Below are 16,688 nucleotides of genomic sequence, written 5' to 3' on the forward strand. Positions count from 1 at the left end.
TGGCGTAGAAAATCAGTATAATCGATCATTACCATAAATTTCTGTTTAATTTTATTTTAGCATAAAAATTGCTCTTTTGCCATCAAACTGTTGATAAGTAATGAATTGGAAACAGCTCGCATTGTTGTAACTAATGATGTAGTTTAGGAAAACACTACAAGCAAGAGACAAAATCAAGCTCTTACATATGCTGTATAGGTATGGATAATTTTATTAGTCTGAATCGTAAGCCTACATTAGATATTTTCTTGCATATAAAGGAGTATAAATAGTAAATGACTGTAGTAGATAAAGATTGAACACAATTTTAGCACATACTGCAATTCCTTTTGGGCAGCCTTAAATTTATGCGCTATGTTATAAATTACAAAGTGGTAATATACATCTTCCTCTTCCACATGCTACAATTACCATGATAGCGTACTGGAAAAAGTTTGAAAAGACAGAAGAAGATGGATACAACGGTGTTTGTAGTCCATATTATCTACTATGATACGTAGACTACAGTGAACGACGATATCACACCATCACAAAGTCCTTATAAAGTGTATATCATCGTGCTGTAGTACAGTATAAATAAATCAAATGCAGAAGACTATACAAAAAGCGCATAAATGTAATAAAGAGTCATCTCCTCTATTAGTTGACTCCATTTTGAACTCTATTATCATGCTCAGTAACATGGTTTAAACTAGAAAGCAACCATTTGTAATTTCCAAACTCAACTTTTCAACTAAAAATCAATAAAAATGTTACATAAAAGAAGTAACAGCTAGTAAAATGAGAATGTATCCATTTCAGGACCGACATCGAACTGAGCAGTACTTTCTATCCTTTTATATGTACAAGCATGCAGTTCCTTTTTACATTACTACTGTTAATAATAATTAATTCTATAACAGAGGTCATTCGTTATCTTTCAACTTGTTTTTCTACTTACAATATAAACATGTTTACAATTAATAGACTAATCCATAATCCCTTCCAGATGGATTTCAAGAATGTGTACGAAAGTCTAGCGCAAGAGGAAATATCATCCATTGGCATTTACTTGAATATCTCAGTTTTGAATACCAATGTGCTGTTTGATATCATCTAATATCTGTTGCATTTCTTCGTCATCGTATTTTCCATTTAGGCTGGACGTATTTTTGCGATAAAAGATTAATAATCACAGTTAGTATCAAAACAAAAGTTACTGCAATAAAGCATTATAATGCACAGTGATGTAGTGATTAAAATACGAGTTCATTTCGCGTATTCTATTATATTATCATTGGATAAACTTAAGCTTTTCTTAGCTAGTAGATTGAAACAACTACCACAAAGCAATTCAATCGATGTTGTTGCTACTACAGTATATCCAATAGTTTATAGATTAATTATTAAAGAAAGACATTATGACATCTACGCTTCTTAAGATCAACTTGTTAATCTAATATAAATTACACTACCTTGGCATCAAAGATTTAGCTTCATCGCTGGTTTCCGGACATAAATTAGCAAGACTGGCCAACTCAAACTTGTGAAAGTTGTGCTTGTTTAAAAGGCTATAATATAAGTAGGAGAAAATTGTCTGTCACGAGTTAGTTAATGATCATTATATCTACGACTAATTAATTATTTTATGTCATATTGCATTATGAGAGGAGAACTTGGACACCCCAATTGCTAGTTATAAAGTGGTCAAAAATCAGAATATTGCTCTACGTCGTTAAGTGAGGTTTGACACTATTATTAATGAGATATACAAAAGTATGATTGTATCATTTACTGCTCAGTTGATAGGGAATTTCTCAACATCCTATGAATAATGTTTCAAAATTAAGAAATGGCGTGTTTGGAATACTAAACGATGATGAGTAAGTAACTCTTTGATTACTCATCCATCTCCTGCATCTATCTGTATCAACAATGGCTCTAATGAGAATACTGTTCTTAATATCACGCTCTCGTCATTATTCAATCTAAGCGTACAGTATCGGCACAGTTTAACTGGTTAAATTGAGCAAACTAGAAATCGAGACCTATATAAAACGTGTGATATTTCATTTACATTAACAAGCAAATATTAACACATAACTACAGGGGCAAATCATTAATTGACATCAACTTATGGATGAAAAGTTAATCTAACGTATCATCCATCCACTACGCCATCCTTTTCTCTGCCTGTGAAGATCTCGTGTCTTATATTATGATGGAAAAGATCAGTGCCAATATACCAAGGTTTTATAGCAGTAGTGTTCACAGACTTGCAACGCTACCACTACTACCTATTTTTCTTTCTGCATACAAGAGTAGTGACAGAACTACGTAGTATGGAAAATTGACTTTAGCATGTCGATAGGAATATAATACGCGTATGAATAACGATTCCACTTTCAGTATGTGAGTTATGACAAGATTGTTGTACCGTCGTTGTTGGTCCATGGCCATGACAATGCTTGTAGCGAATTTATCTTGGAATTTTTGATTGCCCATGAATCCATTTGCTTCTAGTGTACGTCGATGACTCCAATTATTGATGGAATATTGTCTTTTACTCAAGTCCATGATTTTCTAGCCAGCGAAGATGCAATACAATCTAGTCCTATTGGCTGTAACATGGAGTCCATTTAAGAAGTCGCGAAGAATGGAGCAAGTTTATTTGTCATTTCATATAGTACCGTGTTGGCCTTGGAAAGAGTCTATCCAGGGTTTACTGACTGTACCGATCTGTTGGGGTCTGCCAGTCATGGCATTAAACTAAACTAATACGTCCTATGGGAAATGGTGAACAGGTGTAGTTGGAGGTAGACCTGACTTGGAGGCAGAGTTTTTATGTTTCTCACCACCAAAACGTGAGCTCTCGCTGTCGACTATATAAATTAGTCGCTAGTGAAGGTCAAGACCCGCCTGGACAATTTTAAGTCTTAAGCATAACCTATGCATTCATTGCGATCAGTAATGAAAGACTAGTTTAAGCTAGAAACGGTTGATTGGACGGAATCCCTTCCCTGTCATGACTACCCATGGAGGAAGTGAATAAAAAGATGCTCGTCGGCCATCTTACCTTCTGACAGCAGCTATCGTCTCCTTATTCTTAAATTTACTAAATCTCTTGGTATGGCTCAGCGTTTTTTGAAATACTTCAGACATTTCTTGATCTTCATCCAATTCATCAGCCTCATTTTGTGCTTTTCGATGCTCTAATAGCATACAAACCTCGGCATTGATCAACGTATCGGCATTCTCAAACACTGTGTCAAAGAGACGATCGTGTCAAAAAATGCATTACAATTCACAGTAAGGACAAGTGGATCCCTTCCACTTTCTTATCCATCAATCCATTCTAAATCTCTACAGTCATGACAATCTACTTACAGCTGCCAAATTCTAACTTGGTTGCGTCTTCGTCTTGCTGTTGCTGTGGTACTGTCGCCATTTCCTTCCAATTTTCAATGTGGCGGCTACCTCGGACACGTTGGATGGGGGCCAATTTGCGACTTTCTTGGACGCTTGACGCCTTCGGTCGACTCACTGTACAGTAGTTGACCTGCAGTCACCTGGTACAGTACAGTCTGAAGCGATCCATTGTTCTGTCAGTGGAGTGACTCACCTTGCAGTCAGTGTCTCAGTGACTGCTGTACGGTACAGTACAGTACTGTACAGTACAGTAAGACTAAGACTACAGTACAGTATTCGTTTTGATACTGTACTGTAGACTGTACAGTACAGTGTGCAAGCAGTACTGTAGGGAAATGAAGCTACCAAGCAGAGTATGAAGCAGAGTACATCTCACCTGCACTGAGTATGAAAGCAGGGGACTACGGTAGTACTGAGTGCACTCAGTACCCTCGGATGGATGGACATTTCAGGCTTTTACAGTATTCGCTTTCATACTGTACACTGTACAGTATGAAAGCAGTACTGTAGGGAAATGAAGCTACCAAGCAGAGTATGAAGCAGGGTACACCTCACCTGCACTGAGTATGAAAGCAGGGGACTAAGGTAGTACTGAGTGCACTCAGTACCCTCGGATGGATGGACATTTCAGGCTTGTACAGTATTCGCTTTCATACTGTACACTGTACAGTATGAAAGCAGTACTGTAGGGAAATGAAGCTACCAAGCAGAGTATGAAGTAGGGTACACCTCACCTGCACTGAGTATGAAAGCAGGGGACTACGGTAGTACTGAGTGCACTCAGTACCCTCGGATGGATGGACATTTCAGGCTTGTACGGTATTCGCTTTCATACTGTACTGTACACTGTACTGTACAGTATGGAAGCAGTACAGTACTGTGTACTGTAGGGAAATGAAGCTACCAAGCAGAGTATGAAGCAGACTACACCTCACCTGCACGGAGTATGAAAGCAGGGTACTACGGTAGCCATTAAGCCATGTACAGTACTGTACTGAGTGCACTCAGTACCCTCGGATGGATGGACATTTCAGGCTGGTTCCAACCACTTTCGTAGTATTGCACGGATGGACATTTTAGCTTGACAGCGTCAAAATACTGTTCTAAACGCTTGTGCTCGTTACTACTTCAGTATGGAGATTCTTCATTCTGTTGTGGACGGTATGCATGATCGGAGATTGGCATATGGTAGAGGACTACCCCCCCCACCCCAAGTCGGCTGATGTATCAATGACCACAGCATTCACGGTCTATCCTCAATATTGAGTTATTCTGGACCTTGGAGCTACTACAGCTGCGGATTGTGCCAATTGGATCCAAACATTAATATTCCAACTCATTTCCTTCTCTATATTTTTCCATCGATGACGTTGAAAGATAGGAAGACATGCTAGCCAAGACGTATCGACAATTAATATCCCATCGTATCCCTTGTAGAACATGGAAAATCAATGCTAGACTAGCCAGCAATACTAGTGCAAAAGCAGCTGCATCAGCTGCTGCTGCACCTGGTACTACTTTTCATTACGAAGATATCATGTCTCAAACTGGCCCTTTAGATATTCGTTATAAGAAATTGACCAATGACTATGTCTCAACTTTTCAAGTCAATGGTAAAGAATGCTTAAAAATTGATAATCAAGCCTTACGATTACTTTCTTCTACCGCAATGGTAGATATTGCTCATCTTCTCAGACCTTCCCATTTGCAGCAGTTGCGTAAAATATTAGATGATCCTGAAGCTTCTTCAAATGACACATTTGTTGCTTTGGAATTACTCAAGGTTATCCATCAAAATAGCCAATAACCTAGCATCACTACGACCATGCTAACAAAATAAAAGCAGTAGGATAAAGATGAATCTTAAGAATGTTACTTTTTCATTGATTCAGTATACTTTCCTAGCATTCTACCAATCTTTTCGTTGTAGTACTATTTCTACCTACAGTACTACTGTATGAACAAGATTGCGTACAGTAGACAAGTACATTTCTCTTCCAGTCTTGCAAATGAATCTGCTGTATCAACTTTTCATATAATACGTTTGTTAAATACTAGTATTAATACTGGATCTACTGTAGTATCATGTGAACGATAAATAACTACAGACTAACCTAATAATGAAAACATAGCATGTACCAATAAACGCGTTCTGAATGTCATGTTATCTGTAGAATGCTAATATAGCTGCCGGAATGATATTGCCTGGTTGTCAAGATACTGGAACTGCAATAGTGATTGGTAAGAAAGGCCAGTATGTCTGGACAGAAGGCAAAGATGAAGAAGCTCTATCTCAAGGCATTTATGATGCCTACACTACCAAAAATCTCCGTTACTCACAAGTATATAGTCCAATGACGAATAAGCTATCTCATTCTATATTTGAATATAGGCTGTTGTTGCTATTGTTATCACTTTTCTAATATGTACACATATACTCATCAAGCGATGCCTAACTGATTTATGCGATTAGAAGAACTAACAACCTTTCACTCTGCGATTACTTAGGTTGCCCCTTTGGATATGTTTACAGAAAAAAATACTGGCAATAACCTACCAGCACAAATTGAACTCTATGCTACAAACTCCAATCAATACGACTTTCTTTTTCTTGCAAAAGGAGGTGGCTCTGCCAATAAGACATTTCTATATCAAGAAACAAAGGCCTTGTTAAACCCTGAAAGGCTTACCCAATTCATAGGTAAAGTATACCTTGAGGGTTACTATTGGTCAATAATTCATTAAAGTAGTACCAAGAACAGTCTCAACTTTGTAACCTTTCCAAATTATTGAATTAATTAGTGAATCCCTGACACTTTTCTGTATTGTAGAATATATTTATAAGCTATGGTTTAACTGCAGGTAATGCATTGCCATGAATACTATACAGAATGACTATAAAATAGATCACCATATACTGTACATCATTAAATCATCTATTGAAAAATTATACGTAATTAATACATCATACAATATACGGTTGATCCTGGCAGTTAAACTGCTTCTTCACAAGATGTAAATTATAATACTTGTATGAATAAGGCTGTGTAATATTTGAACGTGATATAATAAATGATTGGGATTACCTGGGCTTGTGAAATATCACCATTTTTAGATAGAATACACGACAGTATAAAACGTCATGATGAATATCATATCAACCTTTTCATGAAAGCAGATTATCCTTATGCACAGACAGCTTGACTGGTGTATGAATAACTTAGTAAATAAAAGACACGGATACACTATACATATTGAATTATTGATATCGTATCTTCCAATAGATGAGAAAATCAAAACTATTGGTACCGCTGCTTGCCCTCCGTATCATTTAGCCATTGTTATCGGTGGACTATCTGCTGAAATGACCCTGAAGACAGTTAAATTAGCTTCATGTCGCTACCTGGACAACTTGCCAACAAAAGGTATCATTAATGACTCGGTAGGATGAAGTTAATAATTAGAATAGCAATTGCTACGTGTTAACAGCCCTTATGATATGTTTCATTACGTTGGTAGGAAACGAATATGGACATGCATTCCGTGATATCGAATTAGAGGAAAAAGTTCATCAACTAAGTCGCAGTACTGGAATTGGTGCACAATTTGGGGGCAAATACTTCTGCCATGATGTTCGTATCATTCGCTTACCCCGACATGGCGCCTCATGTCCTGTCGGAATTGGAGTGTCTTGCTCAGCAGATAGACAGGTTAACACCTCAAACGGTCACTTTATTATTCAATTTGATATTAATTTTAGTTCATTTCTTTTATTTCCATTTCGGTAACGAAAAGATTATTGGTAAGATTACCCAAGACGGTGTGTTCTTAGAACAAATGGAAACTAACCCTGCCCAATATTTGCCCGATGTTACAGAAGATTCACTTAGCGGGGATGTCATTAGTGTAAGTAAAATGATAAGTAGATCACACATAATTAATATATCTGCTAACGATATTCAAATTGATTGCCGGATAACAGATTGATCTAAATCAACCCATGGAAAGTATCCTACAATTACTTTCTGATTACCCTATTAAAACACGAGTATCGCTCTCTGGCACTTTAGTCGTTGCTCGTGATATTGCTCATGCTAAACTTAAGGAACGATTGGATAAAGGCGATGGATTACCACAATATATTAAAGATCATCCCGTTTACTATGCCGGTCCAGCCAAAACACCCGAGGTTGGTATTTGGTAGTATTGATAGAATCGAACTATTACACGAAGCTATATAAGAGAGTCGAACTACTCTATTCATTTCTTCTATTTAGGGTTACGCTTCTGGATCCTTTGGCCCAACTACTGCTGGTAGAATGGACTCTTACGTAGATCAATTCCAAGCCAATGGAGGTAGTATGATCATGTTAGCGAAGGGTAACAGAAGTAGGCAAGTCACCAAATCTTGTAAAAAGCATGGTGGATTCTACTTGGGCTCAATCGGTGGACCGGCTGCTATTTTGGCCAAAAATTGTATTAAAAAGGTTGAAGTACTTGAATATCCTGAGCTTGGTATGGAAGCTATTTGGAAAGTTCAAGTAGAAAATTTTCCAGCCTTTATTGTAATCGACAATAAGGGCAATGATTTTTTTAAGCAATGGCAACAATAGTAGTAATGTAACGTTTGAAGTAACCATTGATTACAAAAACGCTAAGAATTCTAAAACCAATTTTAATGAAAAATATATACGCGAAATTATGACGCAAGAAATAAAGTTTTTACAAAGACTTTGCTTAAGGAAACTATGTTGTACAGTTTTCACTCTTGTTTGATTGAGCCACATGACTTTGCAATTTATGCATATCAAATGGCACACTCATAGCATATGTTTACTCAGAAACTTTTCGTGTTATGGATATACGAGTATTCATACGCTGAAGTATGCTTCGATATGACGTCCGAAAAATTGATGTTCAATGGTAAATGCACGAGTATCGCACCCACTTCCATTAAGCAATCGGTTCTTTTACAAATCATAACCTCATAACATTAGGCACAAATATAGTAACAGTCAGAATCCAATGCAGTAGCCGAATTCATACTGCAACACAAAATGGATAATATTATAATAAAAAATGGAACAGAACTAATCTTACACAAGCGGCAATTTTACTATAAGAAGCTTGCAACGGAAAAAGCAACTGGATAAAAGACATTCTAAGTACGTCGTGATATAACTAAAGCAATAATCATAGTCTTTTGTACAGGTAAAGGTAAGCAAGTCCCTTGGGTGGTACTTCGGAAATTGCAACTTTCCTATCATTGAAAATTACCCACCTAAGTGAGCAAATATAACAGAATACTGCTTAGTTCACATCGGCAGTGATAATGCTTACAGGCTACTATCGTAACATACCTGCCGTCTTTAAGAATATGGCAAACATAGTGGCCACAAAATGTATTAGAACCCATGTGGCTGATAAATGCAACTAGTCGATATCCTAAATAAAATTAAATCAATTGTCAATGGAATTACTCACTCTGCTATTCTAAAATAGTAGCACCATCTAAAAAACTTCAAAATCATTCGAAGTTCATAATATTGGATAAGATGCAGCTTATATATAGCAAAAAATTAGGATAATATCTTTCCGGCTTTTTTAGAATTTTACATTGTTTTCAAATCTGCTGTACGGTGATGGTGATCTATCAACTAATTTGGCTATCGAACTAACGTGTTCCGCCATCTCTAACTTTCGACTTAGATTCAGTCTCATCTTGAGTATTTTCGTCGGTATCCATACTATCGAGGTCGTCAACATGACTAAATATCCAATCAACTGCTCTTTCAACGCTGTTATCCTATTTATTAAAAATACTACTTGTTACTATAGTTATGGCTATTATGATATACACTTTACAGGGTATTTCGAAATAGAAAATGAAAAGAATTGACAACCGTGGCTTTAAGGGCTTTATTAGCTTGTTCCTGAGTAAAACCCATCGATATAATTGTTGCAATGCCATTTTCATCAGCTACAAAGGTTGTCTTTTTTGAAGTATTAGATTTTAGGACCAAGGGATCAGCAAAGTCTAAATTGTGGAAAAATTTTTAGAAGCTATATCGTTCCGTTATCATAGATACTAAAGACACAAACCGGGGTCACCCATGTGATCCATAACCCAAGACATAGCTGCTTCGACACCTAAGTACAGAACATGAAAGAAGATAAATTCAAAGATATCGATTAATAATATTATTTACGATAGCTCATTTACCACTGTTATTTGTATAGTAAACAGCTTTTCGGCATCCCTCAAAAGCGAAGCCCATTTCACTTAATTGTCTGACAACACCAACATCAATTGCTGGCTCCTCTTGAGCTGCATAAAATGATACGCATTGTGATGTTAGCAAGCGAAATCCATAGAGACATTTACCAAATACTGTCATGATTAAATTTACCCGCTTGTTCCTGAATAGGTTCTGGGAGAAGCTCTTCCGTAGCTTTCAATCCTGTCCCTCTATATTCGGCTAAGTCTAGTTCGTCGGCGACATCAATGATTACATCTGCAAATAAAATTAATTTCTCTAATGAAATGCCCACTATTTAAGAACTCGCATAAGTATCGGAACATCAGCTAATGGTTTTATGACAAATTTACCAAGTTTTTTAGGCACCCAATCTTCCCCAACAGTGAATTTCTTCATTTGAATAAACAAATAATCTGGGAATGATTTTATCTTCGCAGTCCTAAATTGCAACATCATTTACAATAATTATAATGAATCAATAGATCTTCCACTGTATTTGCAATTGAATCAGTTAATGCAGTATTGAGTAGTAGAAATACTGTACTTCACTTCTAAAATCGTAAAATATATAATTACTTTGAAGCAGTTGATTTCTCTCCTAAGGCTGTGCTAAAAAAATCTGATATTAATTCAGGCTCAGCAAATGCATTGAAGCAAGATATAAGTGGAACTATTGGGCGAACAGCATCTTTGTCTTGCCTAAGAGATAAGTAAACGTTAACTATCCGTAAATAAATGAATCCATGTTTGTAATAAAGGATTAAACTACATTTTTTCTCCTCGAGCTTCAGCCTCCTTTCGTTTCGCCTGATAATCCAAGAATTCCTCTGTTTGAATTAAACGATAATTTACACAAAGAAATAAAGATTATTTTAGGTACTTATACTATATTATAAAAATAACCACACATTAGCTAGTAGTCGCTATTTACTAACTGAAAGATCCAATAGAAGATACTTACGCATATTAGTTGCACTATCTTGAGGAATTGGCAAGCTTAAAACGTATTCAGTTCGCGATGTATACTTTACTTTATTACTTTTAGTGCACTGTATTCTCTCTTCAATCTAATAAAAGGACATACGAAAATTAATAACTTAGATACAAATAATCGAAAGGACTTAATTTTGTTTAACCTCAAATCTTAAGCTGTCGTTCGGATTTCTGCTGCTTTTCAATTTATGCTAAATAAAATTTGTCTCTTTAAGAATCATATCCGAAAAAATATAAATTACAAGAAAAGAACATAGTAAATACCTCATCCTTGTCAATGGTATTTATTAAGTGCAGCAGATATTCGGATGCATCCTGGATACCATAATAATAAATTAAACATATTCTAGAATCCATCTTTGTTAACGCAAGTAATGCGAAAAGGATTTAGCTATAAAATGCAATCAAACGCCTGGTAATGCGATCAACCTGTTGCATTGCCGTAGAAAATTCACTATGCCCAGCACCAATTAAATTTTTAAAAATTATAGGAGTAACCCCATATTGTTCTTCACTACCATCAGTATCGGATGGAATAGAGTAACAGCCTGATAATAATCCATGACCAAATTTCGCCCTAAAATTTAGTAAAGAATCAATCCTGTTACGTTTTCATATATCGAAACCTTCATATAAAATACTGCATTATAATAAAAATGAGGTATATACATTTGTGCTTCCAAATTAGTCGGAATATTATGAGGATCGATCTTTTCAAATATATCATTAATTCTTTCATAATACCTGCAAAAAGGCGTTTAATCCACCGTACAGATTATAGCAAAGAATTTGTAAGTTTTGAAGAAATTACAGCAACAGCATTGTACTTCAAAGATACGTTAATTTACCTCGCTTGAAAATCCGGTATGGAAAATACTACTTGCATTACACTATTAAGGTAACAACTAAAACAGTAGGATTACGTATATTTCAGTAAGAAGCATATAATATCCCAAATAATTTTAAAAATTGTTTAGTGTACGTAGGAGAATTAACGTCTAGGTACCTATTGCCGAGATTTTTAATCCCTGTATAACCAGGACCAGAAAGAGGCTGCAGTTGACGTCCAGATTCCTTTAAGCAAAGGTATAGGTAACAAGTTATAAATCAAGGAACTTTGCAATTATAATCCATCTTTGGGTGGCATTTGACTTAGTTAATGATGTAATGTGATGATTATATTTTGATACCTGAATCACGTCCCACTCTTGTAATTTCATGTTGGCATCAATTTCTAATTCTGCCATTGTCTTCTCAGTCTAGAAAAAAATTAAACTTTGTAATCATGGCTACCATGACAGTTGGCAATTTGATAATGTTACGGAAAATTGTAAACAGGTAATACAAGTAGTACCAAGAGTTACTTAAGCTGTGCTCCTCTCATTCAAATCCTTTGAAAAAGACAACGCCGTGTGATAATACGTATTTAAAATAATTACCTTCTGCATTGATGTTATGTTGATTCCAAAATGTTCTAAATGTTTCGTTAAATAAGGGTCTAACACCATATCGTCTTCGGCGTATGAATAAACATCTACGAAATGTTATAGACTAAATGTTATACTACTATCAATCGCCAATACATGTGTTCTTATTATAAGAAAAGATTTAGAAGAATATTAAAATAACCGGCTCCATCCACAGTAATAGTTCCGAGTTTAACGCATAAAGGATACTTTGTTTTCTCATAATGTTCCACAGCATGTCCATTACCGCCACTCCCATCGAAATATTTACGTCCACATAATATACTTCCATCCGTTAAATTTAACCATAAATTCTTCTCAAGGCCGCATACATCGCATTTCCAACCGCTGATGTAAGAAGTATTGAAAGTATTACATGACTTTGCTTAAGTAATCTACCTATCAAGTGATTACAACTGCTCTAAAATACCTAGGAGGTATTCTTCTCGGATCACTATGTTGGACCAAATTTTCAGCATATCTGGCAAAGTTTTTTCATATAAACTTGTTATCATGTGAACATAAAATCTCATGCAATCTAATAGTTAGATAACCTACATGCTAGTTTTTCTTTCTTCACCATCCCATGACTGAATCTGATTAGTAAGAGATGCTGATTCGACACTTAAAATACCAATGATACAGAACTGAATCTAAAATATAAAAAAATCGCACAATATTATAACTCTTACTATTCTAAATTATTATAATTGATATAAAAATAAGGAAGTACTGACTTTTTCAGGCAAATTGTTATTAGGCAAGGAAATAACGGTAAATTCCGGAAGTAGAACGATACTATTTATTTCTTCGTAATCCACCTGCTGCGTGTAAGGATAAAGATAAGAAACTGTTTGAAGACGTTCGCTATACAGATTGCTCGTTAATCTTACTTACACTTTTACCCACAAGTCCAATATTAATTTACATGGAATAAGTATAGCATATGCCTTCCTTACCTTTACATTTATATCAAAACCACCTTCGACACCTATTTTTAATCGAAATTGAATAACAAAAATTACAATAGTATTTAGAGCAAGAAAAGCTTCATTGATGGTGTTATCTATGCCTTGTATGTATACCGATAGCAAGTCTTATTGGTTTCTTTTTAGGAGGACTTTCAATTTCATCACCAGATTCAGCATCATTTAAAGGCTGTCGAATGGAAATGAATTATAAAATCAGCTTACAATTCAAAGACTTTAAATTGTCGAATGTGATGCAGTATGTCATTGCGTAAACCATTACCTTGGCCACTTTCTTTAAATGTAGAAATATGTTATGGCCAGTTTTCTTAAAATATCTTTCAACGTAGTTTCTTCCAAATGATAAAAAATTGGACATGCATACGTACAAACCACCATCGCTAACCTTTTAATTGATTATAAATAGATGAATACCGTTAGACGAGTATATCAAGGAAATCTTTTATTAATATTTTAACATTATGTCGAGCAGCCCATTTATTGATGGCGGTAGGGCTGTAATGTAACTCGATAACAAGCAATAATAACAATTAGCGTCAATTTAACATTAGTTGTTTACTAGCATCACGCATGTATGGAAGCTGGATAAGAAAATGTGTATCCTACGATCTGCGAAAACTCTTTCAATTTACGACTAGGCCATAAGGGCAATCGTGATGACATGGCTGTCATCTTAAGGTTTACATGCTAACAAATTTACAGTCAGTACTGTATTTAACTCAGCGACTCGTTCTGTTTAGTCTGAGAATGGATGATGGCGCCATGTACAGTACAGTAATTCATCATCAAATGGAGCTCTTTCGTCAACTATCCACAGTATATGTAATAAGTAAATCTACTGTAAATATATATTCATAGACTAGTGAAGGTTGCTGAGCGTAACAACTGGACAATTCATCATCAAATGGAGCTCTTTCGTCAACTATCTACAGTATAAGTAATAAGTAAATCTACTGTAAATATATATTCATAGACTAGTGAAGGTTGCTGAGCGTAACAACTGGACAAGCCCGTCTATTAGGAATTACAACTTTACGGCAAAGTATTTATGGATCCAGCGAACGATCATTATCATTCAACAATGTAGCCATTGAGTAAAAATAAACTGTACGACTAATTGTAAATTGTATTGTATGAATTATATCAACAAATGATCAAGGCATTTCTGCTCCATAGTAACAGTCGCGACATCAACTTTTGGTGTTATCCATGCAGTCTTCCTTGATTATTTATTAAGATAGGAATATGAGTAACTGAAATAGCGACTATTTACGTCCGTTAGAGTATTGGAAATGAGTTTTTAGCATGATTACAGTTGAAAATTGAAATGCTCGTATGAACGCCTCTTCAGTATAAAGTATACCGATTGCTATAGCTACGTCCACCTTGATTGGAGCTGCATGCCAAGTGAATATCGGTTCAATTCAATTTTTGCCCTGAAAAGATGTCATTGAAATGCTCCCTCTCACTGTAGTAACAAGATTGACGTTGGAGAGTCTACCTTGTTACCATGACCTAATCATGTCGGTTACATTTATCCATCCTTGAAGAGCACGTAAATTTGATTACTCATAATCGACAGGCAAATACACGTCCACGACAACACAGTTCCTACATAGGTATTTTTGCACCGAATATCTTCTTCTTAGAGTCTCATAGTTGATGAATGATTGTATTGATATGAAATTGATCGAGCAAGATATCGTTCATGATGTATCTCAGTCCTGGTTCTATTCTAATCTAGCCTAATCCATGATTTACAAATATAGGCCTTCCAATGATAGTACTACTGACGGAATAATCTATCCAAAAAGATGCAAAATGTTTGCTTTGTCATGGTGGTGAACAATACGAGAGTATCTTAAGGAGCTGATGCTAGCCAGGCTGTTTGATTGCTTGTATCACCATGAATTTTTTTCCTCTTAAAGAAACTTACCGGAGTATCAAACGAATAACAACATTCAGCCTTATAGACTTTATCCATGGCAGTTGGTATACGTATACGATCAAGATAAGCATCCAGTGAGACCGCCATTTTTTTCCTCGATTTCTTGTTGCAGTCTCAATGAAAATCGTCGACTGTCCAGTCAAAGTCAATGAACCAATGGATTACACGTCCGTCAACAGAGGCTGCGTGTTGAAGGTGTCGACCTGTCTTGGGTCCTCCTGCTCTAGGGGTTGGCAGACCTGGTCTAGTTCGCATGCCTTTGACCAGTGTACTCCACTGTGACCGATACGGTACGGTATGGTATAGGCCGGCTGTTGAATGCAACGGCTGATGGCTGTCCGTCGCGTCTGATGCTCATTCTTGTACAATGTACAATGTACAATTGTGGAACAAGACCGGTAATGGGGTCTGGCATGACTAGACTCAAGAATGCAAAGCCTACAAAATGTTGTTACCCTGGACTACTCCACTTCAATTTGAACTCAAACTATCTCTTAAAGTTCTACCACCTTTTAAGCTGACAAAAAATCCAAACTGAAATTTCCCCAAAGTATAAGTAGTCGACCCCGCGCGGGTTCGTTCTACTTTACTTGGCGTGCTATACTTGATTACTTTCCACTTTACACGCATTTAGACTGTATACTATCTCACTTACAGTAGCATACGGTAATATTATTTGCATATGCAGAATTATAGTCGACCACTAGGAAAAAGACCGGTAGTTGGTCCATAGCGAGAGAAGGCAAAGCAAACAAAATGTTGTTACCCTTGCTTGACAGGTCTACGACAAATGGTAATACTATCTGTTAAATGAGCACATTATCGTAAACCGTCAGCAAAGCGACGGGAGTTTGCACTAGTTTCCCCAAAGTATAACTAGTCGACCCCGCGCAGGTTCGTTATAATTGGCGTGCTATACTTGATTACTTTCCACTTTACACGCATTTAGACTGTACACTGTCGCACTTATGGTAGCATAATATTATTTGCATATGACTTGAATATGCAGAATTATAGTCGACCACCAGGAAAAAGACCGGTAGTTGGTCCATAGCGAGAGAAGGCAAAGCAAACAAAATGTTGTTACCCTTGCTTGACAGGTCTACGACAAATGGTAATACTATCTGTTAAATGAGCACATTATCGTAAACCGTCAGCAAAGCGACGGGAGTTTGCACTAGTTTCCCCAAAGTATAACTAGTCGACCCCGCGCAGGTTCGTTATAATTGGCGTGCTATACTTGATTACTTTCCACTTTACATGCATTTAGACTGTACACTGTCGCACTTATGGTAGCATAATATTATTTGCATATGACTTGAATATGCAGAATTATAGTCGACCACTAGGAAAAAGACCGGTAGTTGGTCCATAGCGAGAGAAGGCAATGCCTACAAATTTTGTTACCCTGGACTACTCCACTTCAATTTGAACTCAATCTATCTCTTAAAGTTCTAACACCTTTTAAGCTAACAAAAACCCAAACTGAAATTTCCCCAAAGTATAACTAGTCGATCCCGCGCGGGTTCGTTATAATTGGCGTGCTAAACTTGATTACTTTCCACTTTACATGCATTTAGACTGTACACTGTCGTACTTATAGTAGCATAATATTATTTGCGTA

General features: G+C 36.3%; 3 protein-coding genes across 3 annotated transcripts; 1 reads left to right on the forward strand and 2 right to left on the reverse strand.

The window, feature by feature from the left end:
- Positions 1-1,060: 1,060 nt before the first annotated feature.
- TRIADDRAFT_26370 (uncharacterized protein) lies at positions 1,061-3,201 on the reverse strand (the record flags this gene model as incomplete). The annotated part of the gene is made up of 3 exons (XM_002113809.1): positions 1,061-1,139; positions 1,455-1,550; positions 3,056-3,201. 3 exons carry the CDS (start codon positions 3,199-3,201, stop codon positions 1,061-1,063), a joined length of 321 nt encoding a protein of 106 aa, XP_002113845.1.
- A 1,744-nt stretch (positions 3,202-4,945) lies between these two features.
- On the forward strand, positions 4,946-8,021 carry TRIADDRAFT_50429 (uncharacterized protein; the record flags this gene model as incomplete). The annotated part of the gene is made up of 8 exons (XM_002113426.1): positions 4,946-5,191; positions 5,583-5,750; positions 5,917-6,109; positions 6,693-6,833; positions 6,928-7,118; positions 7,204-7,314; positions 7,391-7,597; positions 7,686-8,021. 8 exons carry the CDS (start codon positions 4,946-4,948, stop codon positions 8,019-8,021), a joined length of 1,593 nt encoding a protein of 530 aa, XP_002113462.1.
- Positions 8,022-8,601: 580 nt separating this feature from the next.
- On the reverse strand, positions 8,602-15,151 carry TRIADDRAFT_50430 (uncharacterized protein; the record flags this gene model as incomplete). The annotated part of the gene is made up of 27 exons (XM_002113810.1): positions 8,602-8,689; positions 8,769-8,853; positions 9,088-9,214; positions 9,312-9,445; positions 9,511-9,558; positions 9,632-9,736; positions 9,801-9,923; positions 10,019-10,107; positions 10,245-10,367; positions 10,438-10,495; positions 10,630-10,735; positions 10,805-10,852; positions 10,926-10,976; positions 11,091-11,238; positions 11,331-11,405; positions 11,510-11,566; positions 11,668-11,735; positions 11,852-11,920; positions 12,101-12,195; positions 12,291-12,475; positions 12,558-12,608; positions 12,686-12,780; positions 12,865-12,951; positions 13,087-13,118; positions 13,213-13,285; positions 13,379-13,501; positions 15,053-15,151. 27 exons carry the CDS (start codon positions 15,149-15,151, stop codon positions 8,602-8,604), a joined length of 2,442 nt encoding a protein of 813 aa, XP_002113846.1.
- Positions 15,152-16,688: the final 1,537 nt, after the last annotated feature.

The sequence above is a fragment of the Trichoplax adhaerens genome, genomic scaffold (genome assembly GCF_000150275.1).
Source record: "Trichoplax adhaerens TRIADscaffold_6 genomic scaffold, whole genome shotgun sequence".
Taxonomy (NCBI): domain Eukaryota; kingdom Metazoa; phylum Placozoa; class Uniplacotomia; order Trichoplacea; family Trichoplacidae; genus Trichoplax; species Trichoplax adhaerens.